The 16,130-nt window shown below is 43.6% G+C and overlaps 1 protein-coding gene across 2 annotated transcripts in view; it reads left to right on the top strand.

Moving 5' to 3' along the window:
• LOC141146676 (ATP-dependent 6-phosphofructokinase, liver type) overlaps positions 1-16,130 on the top strand; it is a 199,051-nt gene that overhangs the window by 96,242 nt on the left and 86,679 nt on the right. For both annotated transcript variants that reach the window (XM_073633124.1, XM_073633123.1), the window contains 2 exons: positions 7,848-7,940; positions 10,707-10,832. In XM_073633124.1, coding sequence (XP_073489225.1) covers positions 7,848-7,940; positions 10,707-10,832 — 219 coding nt within the window. The remainder of the gene's footprint in view (positions 1-7,847; positions 7,941-10,706; positions 10,833-16,130) is intronic.

Here is a 16,130-nt window from a genome sequence, read left to right on the forward strand (position 1 = left end):
CCAGTGGTCCCAGTGGAATTCAAGGATCTTTCAAAATTCATTCCTGTCACAATGGAACGGGTCTTCAATGAAGCAGCGAATAATCATCAGCCAGGCAGTAAAAAAATCTGCATGGTGGTGAACACGAGTCAGCAACCTGACACGCTGTCGACCCATAGTCACGACAGATGCCAGCCTCCAGGGATGGGGAGCACATTACCAACATCACGGAACGCAGGGACGTTGGTCTTTCTGCCCACAGGGCATAGTCTCAAACGTCCTGGAACTCAGAGCCGCCTGGCAGGCCTTTCTAACATTCGGTCCTTTCCTAGCAGGAAAGAGTGTTCTCTTGCGTATAGACAATACGGTAGCAGTGAACTACATCCACAGACAAGGAGGTACCAGGAGCAAAACGCTCATGAAAGAAGTTTGACCTATACTCGAGTGGGCTCAGGTTCACCTGGCGGACTTGAGGGCGATCTATGTTCCGGGTATACAAAATCAACTAGTGGACGACCTGAGCAGGATATTTGTGTCGAACGAGTGGTCTCTCAGTCCCCAAGCCTTTACTCTCATTACTCGCAGATGGGGAATTCCCGATTATAGATCTGGCGGCAACCCCAGAGAACAGCAAATGTCCCCAAATCTTGGCAAGGGCCGACTATCCGACAGCAGCAGGGATCGATTGCCTTCACCACCCATGGGAATTTCACCTAGGTTATATTTTTCCTCCGATTCCCCTAATAGCCAGATTTCTGGCCAGGCTGAGGAACTCAACATCCACGGTCATAGCAGTATTGCCATTCTGGCCAAGGAGGCCTTGGTTCTTGACCATATTACAGTTGAACACAGAAGAGCCGCTTCCGCTCCCAGCGAGCCTGGATTTGCTCTCGCAGGGTTGATTCCTACACCCGTCACCAGAACGTTTACACCTAACGGCATGGAGGTTGAAAGGGAAAGGCTGCTGGATCAAGGATGTTTACTTAGAGTAGTGACCACACTACAACAGGCCAGGAAAAGATCAACAAATGGCACGTACAACAGGATCTGGGAGAGATTCACCGCTTTTGCTCAACAGTCTTGGGATCCACTCTCTCCGTCAGTCTATCATATTCTAGAGTTCTTGCAACTAGGCCTGGAAAGGGGCCTAGGTTCAAGCACTCTCAAAGTGCAGGTCTCTGCCCTGTCCGCAATGATGGGAACCAGATGGGCATTAGACTCCCTCATAGTTCAGTTCTTAAAGGCATGCCTGAAGATAAGGCCACCCCGGAAGCCAGTCTTTCCAACCTGGGACTTATCCACCGTTTTAGAAGCTCTATCGAAAGAACCATTCTTTCCTCTTGAATCAATATTCTTATGGGATCTGACACTCAAACTATCATTTCTGATCGCAATAACGTCTGCCAAGAGAGTCTCAGAGCTGCAAGCTCTATTAATTAAAGAACCGCATCTAGTCCTTTATCCGAATAGAGTTGTCCTCAGACCCTCAGAACAGTTTATACCCAAGGTGGCATCTACCTTCCACTTTAACTCAGAAATCAATCTTCCAGTCTTCCTCTCTAATGAAGGGCATCCACACCCCTTGGACGTTAAGTCTGTCATTGTTTCCTACCTAGAAGCTACTAGACCGTTCAGGAAGGTCGAAAACCTGCTAGTCATTCCGCACGGTCCCAGAAATAGGCAGGCAGCCTCCTCAAGAACAATAGCGACTTGGCTAATTAAAATCATCAAAAGGACATACCTTATACAATCACTCCCAATACCGGATGGCCTAAAGGCCCACTCAACCAGGGCAGTGGCCACCTCCTGGGCAGCATACTGCAGAGTGTCAGCAGAAACTATTTGCAAGGCAGCAACTTGGTCTTCCGAAACCACGTATATGTAACACTACAGAATAGATCCGGCTCAATTAACTACGGTTGAGTTCGGGAGATCAATCATTCAAACTAACTCCTCTATACCTTGTACCTGAGTAAATATAATATTCCGAAAGCACCCACCCATGTAGCGAGTTATTTCCCAATGTGTGATGCGTCAGAAAAACGGAAAATTGTATACTTACCTTCCCGTAATTTTCCTTTCCTGATGCATCCCATGGCAGCACACAGAATCCCACCCTTCTAAGGTGATAGTTACTGAGAATACAGCGGTGGACTCCTCTTCAAAACTTATAGCTAACCAGTCCTATCAGGTTGTGTGTGTGCTGCCATGGGATGCGTCAGGAAAGGAAAATTCCGGAAGGTAAGTACTGTATTTATTGGCATATAACACTCACTTTTTCACCCTAAAAATTGGGTGCAAATAGCACGTGCGTGTTATACGCCAATACTTCAATTTTAGATGCCTCGGAGGGGACAAGGAGGGGGGCAGGACGAGCGCTGTCAGATTACATACAGGAGAATTTCATGTTTACTTGGCGGCCTCTGTAAAAGGAAGTCCCCTCTCCTGGGCCGCCCCACTCCCTGTCCCCTCTAGGCTGCAGATGGGCATCGATCAGGCCGCACTGATGGCAATTGTGAGGCTGCTGCACTGATGGCAATGGTGAGGCTGCTGCATTGATGGCAGTGGTGAGGCTGCTGCATTGATGTGGACTGATGAGGTTGCATTGATGGCACTTGTGAGGCTGCAGATGGGCATTGATGAGGCTGTATTGATGGCAATGGTGAGACTGCAGATGGGCACTGACCCTTATTTTGCTTCAAAGTTCCTTATTTACATTTTTTTTTTTTCATTAAACTTCCCTCTTAAAATTAATGTGCGTGTTATACACCTGTGCGTGTTATACGCCGATAAATACGGTATACAATTTTCCGTTTTTTTGTAGGGCAATACGTTAGCTGAGATCCACTCCTGTAATGTAGGTGGGTTGGTCCTCATACACTTTCTTGTATAAGTAGCCTGGCTATGAACAGGGACTCTTGCAAAAATATAATATGAAATTTATCTTTGTCGGGATCTGGGAATATTCCCAGTAGACATTGTTTAGGGCATAGTGTAAGGGGAGACCCCATCTCATCGTGTATGAACTTTACTATTTGTGACCAGTAGCCTTGCACTGCAGGGCAGGACCAAATAAGATGAAAAAAGGATCCAGAAAGGCTTTCACATCTGGGACACAGTGGATGATGGTCAGGCGAAGGGGAGTCATATAAGATCTGTGTAGTATATAAAGTTGCGTGAGCCGGTCTGAAAGCCTAGTGGAGACCTTTTTACATGTGTCCAATGCATCTTCCCATTCATCATCCTCTAGCCCCCCCACATCGCCAGCCCAACGGTCCTTCAATCTATAGGCCAGTTAGGTGTTTTTTACTAATCTTTTTAATTTGTCACTGCAACAGGAGGCAGTATCTTTTTTGTTTTAAATCTACTATTATTGTCCCAATACCTTAAAAAAAAAAAAAATCGGCGATATTGACACCTTGCGAGCCCCGTTGTGGGGCATCCCAGGCCCTTAGGTCTGGCATGGATTTTAAGGGGAACCCCCTATGCCAAAAAATCGGCGTGGGGTACCCCCCAAAATCCATACCAGACCTCGATCCAAACACGCAGCCCGGCCGGTCAGGAAAGGGGGTGGGGACGAGCGAGCGCCCCCCCCCCAACTGTACCAGGCCGCATGCCCTCAACATGGGGGGGATGTGTGCTTTGGGGGAGGGGGGCCCTGCGGGGCCCCCCCTCCCCCAAAGCACCTTGTCCCCATGTTGATGAGGACAAGGGCCTCTTCCCGACAACCCTGGCCATTGGTTGTCGGGGTCTGCGGGCGGGGGGCTTATCGGAATCCGGGAGCCCCCTATAATAAGAGGGCCCCCAGATCCCGGCCCCCCTACCCAATCACCTAGGGAAAAAGTACCATGTACCCCATACTCATTCACATAGGGTGGGGGGCCGGGATCTGGGGGCCCTCTTATTATAGGGGGCTCCCGGATTCCGATAAGCCCCCCGCCCGCAGACCCCGACAACCAACGGCCAGGGTTGTCGGGAAGAGGCCCTTGTCCTCATCAACATGGGGACAAGGTGCTTTGGGGTGGGGGGGCCCCGCAGGGCCCCCCTCCCCAAAGCACACCCCCCCCATGTTGAGGGCATGCGTACTGGTACGGTTCAGGAGGGGGGGGGGCGCTTGCTCGTCCCCACCCCCTTTCCTGACCGGCCGGGCTGCGTGCTCGGATCGGGGTCTGGTATGGATTTTGGGGGGACCCCACGCCGTTTTTTCAGCATAGGGGGTTCCCCTAAAATCCATGCCAGACCTAAGGGCCTAGGATGCCCGCACTCGCCGCAATAGGAAAATTTGTTTTTCCTATTGCAGCAAGCACGAGAAGCAGTATCCTGCCCTTGCTTCGTATCTGGTCCGTCGGACCAGCATACAGACGCATACAGATGAAGCATGTTTCAAATCTAGGTACGGCTGACTTTTGGAAAAAAAAAAGTCCGCCGGAGCCTACACACGGTCGGATTGTCCGGTGGACTCTGGTCCGCCGGACCAAGTATGCCGGAAAGTCCGACCGTGTGTACGCGGCATTAGATATACACAGTGAAGTGACTGGCCTCAGGTGATAAAAAGATGAATCAAATCCTCCTACATGAGTTGTACCTGTTTATCTGAAGTCTTCTCTTCTCTACATCCATTGAAAGAAGACTTTTAAAAGGTTGCCTGACTTGCCAGAAAAAGGGGGTGGAGAGCTAAAGTTGCACTCTGCAGATCGATGTGAAGAGAACTGACAGCTAATTGGAGGGAAGGGAAACACCCTTCTTCACACAGGAACAGAGCTGGGGATCCCTCCCCCTTTCACTGGTTTTCTCTTGCCATCAGGAAAACTTGTCAGAAGTGATTCATTACGATAGCAGAGGAACAAAGCAGCAGACAAAAATGACACTTGGTGTTAAGTACACACTATAGAGGGATATGCTTTGCTCATCTTTCATGTCTGAGGTTTACCACCACATTAAATGATTGCTGTCCAGTTGCTCTAACTCCTATGTTCATGAAGTGTTTTGAGAGGCTTGTATCATCATGCAGTGTTTTGAGAGGCTTGTATCACATCTTCGGGCAAGCATTCCTGTTGATCTGAATAAGTATCAGTTTGCCTATTGTGCAAACAGATCCGCAGATGATGCAATTTCTATTGCTTTGCATACTGCCTTGACACATGTTGAGCACTTAAGCACATATGTTAGGATGTTATACATTGATTTTAGCTCCGCATTAACACCGTAGTTTTGACAAAGTTGTGAAAAAGTTAAATGCTTTGGGCGTGTATCCACTGCTATGCTCATGGATTATGGATTTCCTAACAAACAGACGACAAATCGTGAGAATAATAGATCAGGTGTCTAATACGATTATTCTGAATACAAGGGTACCACAGAGATGTGTGTTGATTCCAGCCCTTTTTACATTATTTACGCATAACTGTACTCCCATACATGCATCAAATAATATAGGAAAGTTTGCTGACAACACCACGTTATTGGACTCCTACAAGATAATGGCGAGACATTTTATAGGCAGGAAATTCAGCATTTGGTTAAGTGGAGTACGGAAAATGATTTAATGCATAATGCTTCAAAAAGTAAAGAAATAGTGGCTTATAGGAGATCAAGAAAGATCAGTCATTGCCCAGTGTACATATAGGTGGTGGAAAGAATGGACACTATCAAATCTTTGGGAGTTGTCATGATCACAAAATACTTGTTTTCTAGTGATAAAAAGAGGCGCAGAGACTGTTTTTCCTTGTGGTATTAAAACTGGCTGGATTGCCCTTAAAGCTTCTGGTAAAATTCTATCATTGCACCATTGAGAGTATTCTTCTCCCCTGTTCTGTAGTGTGGTATGCCAGCTGCAGGGCGGAGGATAAGAAGTGCCTGTCTCATGTGGTGAAAACAGCAACGTTTATTTATAGGTACAGTGGAACGTCGGTTTGCGAGTAACGCGGTTAACGTGCGTTTCGCAAACACGAGCACTGTATTTCTAAAAATCCTAACTCGGTTTGCGAGTGCTGTCTTGCAAAACGAGCAGGATTCAGGCCAAAAGCGGTGTGCAGTACTGCTTTTGGCCTGAGGTGGGGGGCGCCGGAGCCGAGCAGTGCCGAAAGTCTCCGATCGGCTATGCACGGAAAGTCCCGAGGACAGTTCGGCTGACCTCGGAAAGGCTCGTGAACGGAGTCTTTCCGAGGTTTGCCGAGGTCCACTGAAGCGTGCTTGGGCCTTTTCGGCCGTTTCCGAGGCTCTCCGGCGCCCCCCGCCTCTGGCATCCCATTGAAGTCAATGCGGAACAAATTATTTTCGTTTTCATTGACTTCAATGAGAAAACTCGCTTTGATATACAAGTACTTTGAATTACGAGCATACTCCTGGAACGGAGTATGCTCGTAATCCGAGGTTCCACTGTATAGATCTTCCAAATTTTTGTACACACCTTATGCCAGCATATTAAAAAGTGAGCAAAAGCTGGCAGTCCAACCCATCTTGTTTGCAGTGTGTTTGTCCCAGTTCTGTAAGTGAAAAGATATATAGGACACTTAAAGTGATACTAAAGGTTCCTTTTGTTTTATTTTTGTTTTTTCTTTTAAATAACAAACATGTCATATTTACCTCCACTCTGCAGCTCATTTTGCATAGAGTGGCCCCAAACCTGCTCTTCTGGGGTCCCTTGGCGTCTCTCTTGGCTCCTCCCCGCATTAGATAAACCCCTGGGAGAAGCGCTCTCCGGGGGGGGGGGGGGGGGGTTACCTTGCGGGTGCGCTCCCGAGTCCAGCATTTAACGTCCATAGACGTCGAATGCAGCACTCGGCCCTGCCCCCCGGCTGCCGTGTCATTGGATTTGATTGACAGCAGCGGGAGCCAATGGCTGCGGTGCTATAAATCTATCCAATCAACAGCCGAGAGCCCCCTAGCCGAGAGACCAGGGTTTGAGGGTTCAGGTAAGTAAAGGGGGGGGCTGGGGGTCGGTCACTGCCAGGTGTTTCTTTCACCTTAACGCATAGGATGCATTAAGGTGAAAAAACACTTACCTTTACAGCCCCTTTAAATTGCACACTAATTGTTGAAGTAAAGTTTTATCCCTAGGGCTGTATTGTCAATAAACCCACCAGGTACAGGGTTTTAGGAATGTTTTATGTGAAATAAAAAAAAAAAAAATTTACATTTTGTGTTATTATTTAGGAACAGATATGTGGGCATGTGTTAGGGGTATGTATGTATGTATTGCCTTGTTTGAGAATGGTGTGTGTGTGTTTTTTTTTTTTTTTTTTTTCTTTATTGCTGTTTAATAGTACCCTGATAAATGTTGTATGTATACAATGATCATAAAATATTTTATATTATCCTGTGAGAAGCTGAGCCAGCTGCCAGTCCACGCATCTGAATGGAGTCCGACATTGCTGTCAGCATCTCTCCAGAGCCTGGACTGACTGAGTGACATCAGCCGACGATGGGCCTTAGCCCGCTGTCGGCTGAATACTGGGTCACAGGAGTGCCGTCCTGTGACCCACAGGAGAAGTAGGGCCAAAAGAGCTTTGACCCTACTTCTCCTCCTTTTAATGGGAACCAGATGTCAGAGTCTCTTGGGTTCTATTTGATGTCTCCTGTTCTGGCATATTTGGTCCCATATAATAATGCCTGAAAAGTGCCATTCTGTATGGATGGGCTTCATTCCTTTTAAAGAGAAATGAATTAATTTTTTGTTTTGTATTTTTTGTACATTTTGGTGTATTGGCAGCCCATTTATTTAACTTGTCTGCCTCAATGCAACACAGGTTAATATGCGCAAAAAAATGCATTAGTGCAAAATGCCAAGGTGTGAATGGACCCTAAAATATAAAATGTTTTGGTAGAGAAGTACTTGACTAATTTGAATATTGTTTTTTTTCTCATAGCTGGTTGTAAAACGCCTGGGATTTGATACCAGAATCACAGTTCTTGGACATGTACAACGAGGTGGAACTCCATCAGCATTTGATCGCGTCTTGGTAACTCATATTTACTTATTTATTAACATTAACAAAAATTCCAGGACCATACTTACTCTTGTCCCCTAGCACTGTTTTAGTTACCAACATGGCAGCTGTGCCAGTCACAACCCCCAATTGCTTAATAGTGCAAAGAGGAGGTTCATTTGGGCTTACAATTTCACCCTGAAAAAAGTAAAATAATCTTCACTTTAGTAAAGGCATACCTTTCCTTCCAAAGCTCTTTACAGTCCACTATCTAAGGATGTAATGGTTTTCACCAGTGTGTGCATGTTTGCAAAACATTTTTTTATTTTTGAAAAGTAATGTACAGGACACCTTAACCCCTCTTGCTCTCAGCAGTCCTTAGTTTTTTTACTAGTGTCCTTAGATGGATGACATCAATCTGATAGCAGGTTTCTGGCTTATGATTCAGATTATATTGGAAGATTGATGACTTTGGTTCTTGACATGAAGAAATTCTTTCTTCCCACTGCTGATTCTGGTTGCAAGTCAGACTGCATTAACCCTTAATGCTCGAACAGTGTATTGCAAGTTTAGTAGTGTCTATAGATGGGCAACTCCTATCCTAATATTGATCAGTGGCTCCAAGTTAATTACTACAGTAGGGAACAGACACAAAAAGATATACTCCACATCTTTCTGGATAACTGTTCTGTTTGTTCGGTATATTTTGAAGTTTTTTATAACCATGCTTATGTAGGTATCCATTCTTCTTTCTTCTTTCTTCTTTCTTACAATACAATTCAATGCAGGAGGGATCATAGGGCCCTGCTCGTTAGAGCTTACATTCTTACAATTGTAAGCAGTAAATCGTATATAATCATTCATAATAAAAGGCTTAAAGTGATTTGAAACCATCGCTTGGTAAAACAACCCATTTCTTTTAAAATGGAAATGAAAGGCAAAACCTTTATGTAAAGAAATAAAAAACATTAAACACATATTTTCCCCTTTTCTATAAGTGATCGCATTCCTTCTGTTCTCAGATGCATAAGGGCTGGGGGAGGAGAAAGGGCAGCACACTGATCTTCCCAGTGAAAGGCTGTACAGGAGGTGTGTGTTAGGACTAGTCTGATCTTTGGAGGAGGGAAGGATGAGTTCCCAGCATAGCTTGAGAACTGACCACAGTGTGTTCTCCTGCTTTAGTGTGGTCAGTTTTTAACAGGAAAGCAGAGCGACTGGAAAGATCACCAGGGATTTCACACACAGAAAGCACTATAAAGAGAACAGGATACTTTTTCTTAAAAAGTACATGGTACAGCAGGCACATATCATGAATATGAAAGGTTAGGTCTACATATTATTAAATAGACAATATACAGTACATCCAAATATATGGTAAAGTGTCCATCGCGGAACATATTAAAACTTGTGCATGATCAAGTAAGTTAAAAAAAAATATAGTAAACTATTTATTTGGTGGCCTTTTGGATAGTTTCCACGCTATTAAAGTCCTCCTAAAGCTTTGTTTTGTTTTTTTTAAATAACAAACATGTCATACTTACCTCCACTGTGCAGCTCGTTTTGCACAGAGTGGCCCCAAACAGCCTCTTCTGGGGTCCCTCGGCAGCTCTCACGGCTCCTCCCCACATTAGATAACCCCTAGGAGAAGCGCTCCCGAGTCATTCATTCGGCATCCATAGAAGCTGAATGTATGACTCAGCCCCGCCCCCTGGTGCCTGGGTCATTGGATTTGATTGACAGCAGCGGGAGCCAATGGCTGCGCTGCTATCAATCTATCCAGTCAAGGCCAGGACTCCGTGGAGAGAAGGACAGCGTGTCCCCGCCGAAGAAGATGAAGGGGGTTGTGTGAAAAGACACGAACCTTTACAACACCTTTAATCTCTTATAATTTGGAGATCATTACCTTTTGGTAAGGGAACTGGCACACTTGATTTCAAGGTGGATTGGGCCTGTTGCACGTGGATTATCACTTCTTTTCAAGATTTCAAAAGTGGACTTGAATAGATATCTTATATTTTTAAGCTTTCTTTTTTTATCATGCACAAGTTTCAATTATATGTTTGGTGATGGACACTTTACCATATATTTTTATGTATATTGTGTATGAAGTCCTCTATTATGAGTTATGATTATATATGAATTATTACTGTGTTACTGATATTTTGGTTTTGCGCACTTATAAAGTAGTTATATATTCCGGACACAAGGAAAATGTACAAATAAGTGCAGCATCACCATTTTGCACAAGTGCACAATTCTTTTTGGGTCTAATAATTGTAAGGAGTACATAGTGGGCTAGTTTCTTATCAATTGCAAGAATGTGAACCAAAACGTTATTAGTGTTGTGTGCAAAATAGGAGTGCACTATGCGATAGATAAGCAAAGCATTCAAAATGTAGTACAGTTTTAAAATTTCTTACATGTCAGTCTACAATGTGAAATTGCTTTTAAGGACTCAAGGGGATTGATTTACTAAAACTGGAGAGTGCAAAAGCTGGTGCAGCTGTGCATGGTAGCCAATCCGCTTGTTCAAATAAGCCTTTACAAAATAAAAAACCTGGAAGCTGATTGGTTTCTATGCAGAGCTGCATCAGATTTTGCACCAGTTTTAGTAAATCAACCCCAAGGTGTTCATAATTTTAAGCCACAGTTCTGCCCAGGGAGCACACCCAGAGGTAGAACACAAAACATTAACATTATTTACTAATCCTCTATTTTTTTTTTCTAAGGGAGGACACTTTTAAAAATAACCTTTTATGTTTTTAATATCATCTTTGCCTATGTTTGTGGTGTTTGCAGAGCAGTAAAATGGGTATGGAAGCAGTTATTGCGTTGATGGAAGCAACACCTGAAACTCCAGCCTGTGTCGTAAGCCTGTCTGGTAACCAGTCTGTGCGATTGCCATTGATGGAATGTGTTCAAGTGGTACGTATTATCATCTGTTTTCATAACTTTATAACCGTAATATAATATTGAAATTGCATTTTTATTTTTTTTTCACATAAAATAGATGATATCCATATTTCTGCAAATATATACAGCACTAATGAGATCAAATCCCCTTTCACAGGTGTTTTTTTTTAAACTAGCTGTATAATTTAACAAAATATGTATTCAAGGCAAACGACTACATACACATCTGAAAATGTTTACTTGCCAATAGGATTTGAAATTCTGTATGCAAAGTTTGTCAATTTACACAACCTGCTTAGAAGAGAAAAATGTCAGCATATACTATATGCATTTTAAATGTGTATTTAGCTGTGTGCCTGGAGTTTGCTTTAAAAGTCATTTGTGAACAGAGACTCAGTTTTGGGAAATGCCATTCAAATCTGAATATTTTATTTTTTTTATTTTTTTATACATAGCTGGAGCATGTTATCCCCATAAAAGTTGAGTTTTTTTGTTTGGAAGATGATAGTTTTGTACTTTTTTTTTTTTTTTTTTTTTTTTTACAGGGCAACTCCCACTATCAGCATACTTACGGCAACCCTCAGTAACTTGCAGCACTGCGCCAAGTGCTCTTCAATACTGTCACTCCGGTGATCCACAACTAAAAGACGGCGCAGTCCTTTTTTAAAGCTCATCCAACTAGCGTTGCATTATACTGTGTAACGGATGCTGATCGCTACTGGCTCAGCGTGTAGTTTTATTGTGAAAATGGCCTCAGCCTTGGCTCCTCCAAGGCCACAGCCATGACACGTTTTGCCCTGCCCACAGGGTTTAACCATAGGGGACCCCTACGATTAAGTCCGGGGGAGGGGAGAAAACCGTTTCAGGGTGCGTGGCCTGGGCTGTTTTCACATTTTACAACATACTGAGCTGGTAGTGTGCGGTGTCTGTTACACAATATGATCGTACTATTGGCATGCCTCCGTTTTCTTGTCCTCGGAGGATGGATGTCTTTTCTCTGCCCTGCTGTGAAAAGACTAGCCTATTTTTGCTAGCATTTATCTTCCCTTTTTTGTTATTCAATCAAGACCCTTTTTCCAGTTAAGCTAGAGCTGGTTTCTATGTTTGCAGCTATCCTGCGTGGCCTAGCCTTTGCTTGGCTTTTCTTGTGCCACAAATGGACCCCACTGGACTTAACATTGCCAGGAAAGCCATTACATGGGCTTCAGGCACTGGGTTCCTAAAGCAAAATCCAGGTTCAGAGCTATTGTCATTACACTTGCCCTGTCTCTTACGACTCACTCTGCATAGGCTGATCAGGCTGAGCACTGGCAGCTACCTCACGGTTCAGATCACTGGGAGCCTTTAAATTCTTACTTTCCACCTGTTTTTACTACAGAAAGAGGTTAATGCCGGGGGAATGAGCACTGATCTACTGTCCATTCCAGCTGCCTGCCTGCAGTAACTGTGGTCACCCCCAGGTTCCGAACATCACCTACCGCCAGCATTTGAGTTGTGCAAATAGCTGAGGCCTGGCCTCTTGCTATCAGCCTATGAAACCATACTGCCATGCTGTTACAACACGTCTAATTGTAGACATGGGGACAGTTTCACTCTCCCGACTGGCCCCAGCTTTCACTCTACTATTGGCTCTAGTGCTGCTTGCAGTACACCTACTGATGTGGATGATTTCTGCAGCCTGGAACCATGCCACCCTGTGCTCCTAGAGTCTGTAGCTCCATTGGGTGTGGCTGCCTCCTTGGTCCTTTCCAGGGAGGTCTTTACCTACATGACTTTATGGCCCAAATCGCAAATTTTCTTTCCCTTCAGTCCCTACTGGATGAGCTTATCTCCTAGCAGTCTGTTTCCTTCTATTACTCCTAGATTGAAAGAGTCTGCTTTGATTTTTTTGGCCTGTTTTACATGGGCTTCAGCTTGTATAGGAGCAGTGTGAACAGTAAACTTTTAGGAAACTTTCAGCAAGCCTTTGCAAAGCTTTTGGCAAGCTTCGAGCAGCTTACTCTGATCACTTAAAACTCCCTTCAGCTTCTGTTGGGAAAATGTTATACTCAGATCTTAACGGGAGTGCTGATTGTCACTTTAAACAAGCTGCTAGCAGGCTTTGTCAGGCTTTCAGCAAGTTTTAAGTAGCACTGAAGCCTACTAACAGCTTGTTTAAAGTGACAGCCAGTGCTCCGATTAAGATCTATGTTCAGCATTTACAACCTGGAACTGTACGGTACTTTTAAAGCTCTGTAAATGCTCTGTAAAATCTTGCTGTTTACACTGCTCTTATACAAGCTAAAGTCTGTGTGAAACAGGCTTTACCAATGCAGTGAGGAGCACTTTAGAACTGGAGGATTACACTACTTCTATTAGTGCTGTTCCCAGACTAGGGTTCTTTAGAGCTCCTTAGATCACCAAGACTTTCCTAATGCACCCTCTATTCCAAGTCTTCTCTATGAAAATTGATTGAAACCTCCTAAAGTTTGCATCCCTAAGCAACTATAAGCCTTGTATCTGTTTGGTCTAGGTTATAAAAGGGGTCTGCCCCCACTGTGGATCTCACAGTGTCCAACCTTAACAAAGTGACCACTGTTCCAGAGGGGGATGCATCTGTCCTCAAGAACACAAATGTCTGGCGCAAATTACTGTAATCTTGTACTACAGCTGTGATGGGCTGCTGGAGGTTTCCTATTACAGTGCCTTGAAAAAGTATTCATACCTCCTTGAAATTTTGTCATGTTGTAACCAAAAATGTAAATTTATTTTATGCGATAGACCAACACAAAGTGGCATGTAATTGTCAAGCGGAAGGAAAATGATAAATGGTTTACCACATTTTTTACAAATAAATATCTGAAAAGTGTGGCCTTGCATTTGTATTCAGCCCCTCGAGTCAATACTTTGTAGAGCCACCTTTCGCTGCAATTACAGCTGCAAGTCTTTTTGGGGATGTCTCTACCATCTTTGCACATCTCGAGAGTGAAATTTTTGCCCATTCTTCTTTGAAAAATAGCTCAAGTTCTGTAAGATTGGATGGAGAGCGTCTGTTAACAGCAATTTTCAAGTCTCTTACCACAGATTCTCAATTGGATTTAGGTCTGGACTGGGCCATTCTAACACATGAATATGCTTTGCTCTAAACCATTCCATTGTAGCACTGGCTGTATGTTTAGGTTTGTTGTACTGATGAAAGGTGAACCCCCACCTCAGTCTCAAGTCTTTTGCGGACTCTAAAGCCTCGCACACACGATCGGATTTTCCGACGGGAAATGTGTGATGACAGGCTGATGTCGGAAAATCCGACTGTGTGTATGCGCCATCGGACAATTGTTGGATTTTCCGCGGACAAATGTTGGATAGCAGGTTTTAAAATTTTCCGCGGACAAATGTCTGTTGTCAGATTTTCCGAGCGTATGTACACAAGTCCGTCAGACAAAAGTCCAAAGTACAAACACGCATGCTTGGAAGCAAGGACGAGCCAGAAGCGGTTGATCTTGTAAACTAGCATTTGTAATGGAGAATTAACATTCGTGACGTGGCAAATTATGAATTCTTGAAATGCAGCGCACATTCTCTTCTTTAATGGGATAATAATGAAGCTGCTATGCTGGTGATACTGATGGAGTTATTGCAAACACATTTTCAAAGGCTTTTTTTTTCTAGTGATATCAAGAATAATATTTTTGTTTTTCTTTTTTTTTTTTTGGCCAAGTTACCACAACACCGTTGTCCCTTAGTTTTTAAGATCAAAGATACAACTATGTTGGTGTCCCTTGTCAATTTTACATTGTATTTTTTTAAATGTAACTGCCTACTCCCAAACTGTCATTTGAAGTAAAACGCATAGCCAAGTATTATTCTCCACATTTTTTTTTATTGTGCATTAAAAAAGAAAACAAATAAAATTAGACATGCTGTCTGCCAATAGAACGTAACCAAATAGTGCATTCTATGCATCCAAAAATGTAGAAAATATATACCAAATCAAATCATTATTCAACCAAAAAAAATGTCAAAGTAATAACTCCTAGGCCAATAATAACATTATCTCCTTCAATTCCGCAACATGTCTGGTCGACGAATGGCCGCTCAGAAACAAACTGAAAAGCACGAATCAACACTTGCCAAACTTCTACTAGCACGAAATTAGCAGAAGAAGCCCAAAGAGTGGCGCTAAAGAGCTGAAAAACCACTTAGTACGTCAGTACGTTTGTGTTTGTTGGCCGACCAATCCTTGCTGTTTGTATGCAAGACAAGTTTGGGCCAACGCCCTTCAGACAAAAGTCATTTTGTTGGCCAAAAATCCGATCGTGTGTACGAGGCTTAACAGGTTTTCTTCTAAGATTGCCCTGTATTTGGCTCCATCCATCTTCCCATCAACTCTGACCAGCTTCCCTGTCCCTGCAGAAGAAAAGCATCCCCACATGATGCTGCCACCACCATGTTTCACGGTGCGTATTGTGTGCAGGGTGATGTGCAATGTTAGTTTTCTGCTATACCTAGCGTTTTGCTTTTAGGCCAAAAAGTTTAATTTTGGTCTCATCTGACCAGAGCACCTTCTTCCGCATGTTTGCTGTGTCCCCCACATGGCTTCTCACAGATTGCAAACGGGACTTCTTATGGCTTTTTTTCAACAATGTCTGTCTTCTTGCCACTCTTCCATAAAGGCCAGATTTGTGGAGTGCACGACTAATAGTTGTCCTGTTGACAGATTCTCTCACCTGAGCTGTGGATCTCTGCATCTCCTCCAGAGTTAGCATGGGCCTCTTGGCTGCTTCACTGATTAATGCTCACCTTGCCTGGCCTGTCTTTTTAGGTAGACTTTATCCCTGACCTGTCTGGTGTGTTCCTTGTCCTTCATGATACTGTTTGTTCACTAAGGTTCTCTAACAAACCTCTGAGGGCTTCACAGAACAGCTGTATTTATACTGGAATTTAATTACACACAGGTGGACTCTATTTACTAATTAGGTGACTTCTGAAGGCAATTGGTTCCTCTAGATTTTAGTTAGGGGTATCAGAGTAAAGGGGGCTGAATACAAATGCAGATATTTATTTGTAAAAAATTTTGAAAACTATTTATCATTTTCCTTCCACTTCACAATTGTGTGCTACTTTGTGTTGGTCTTTCACATAAATTACATTTATATTTTTGGTTGTAAAGTGACAAAATAGGGCACATTTCAAGGGTTATGAATACTTTTTCAAGGCACTGTATATTTCCTGAATGACTCCCGTCAGGTTACATGCATAGAGCACTTAGGTTTAAGTGTTGTACTGAGGAGCCTATACATCCAAGAGGCACTTACGTGGCATTTAAGCGAC

This window comes from Aquarana catesbeiana, linkage group LG06 (genome assembly GCF_042186555.1).
Source record: "Aquarana catesbeiana isolate 2022-GZ linkage group LG06, ASM4218655v1, whole genome shotgun sequence".
In the NCBI taxonomy this organism is placed as follows: Eukaryota; Metazoa; Chordata; class Amphibia; order Anura; family Ranidae; genus Aquarana; species Aquarana catesbeiana.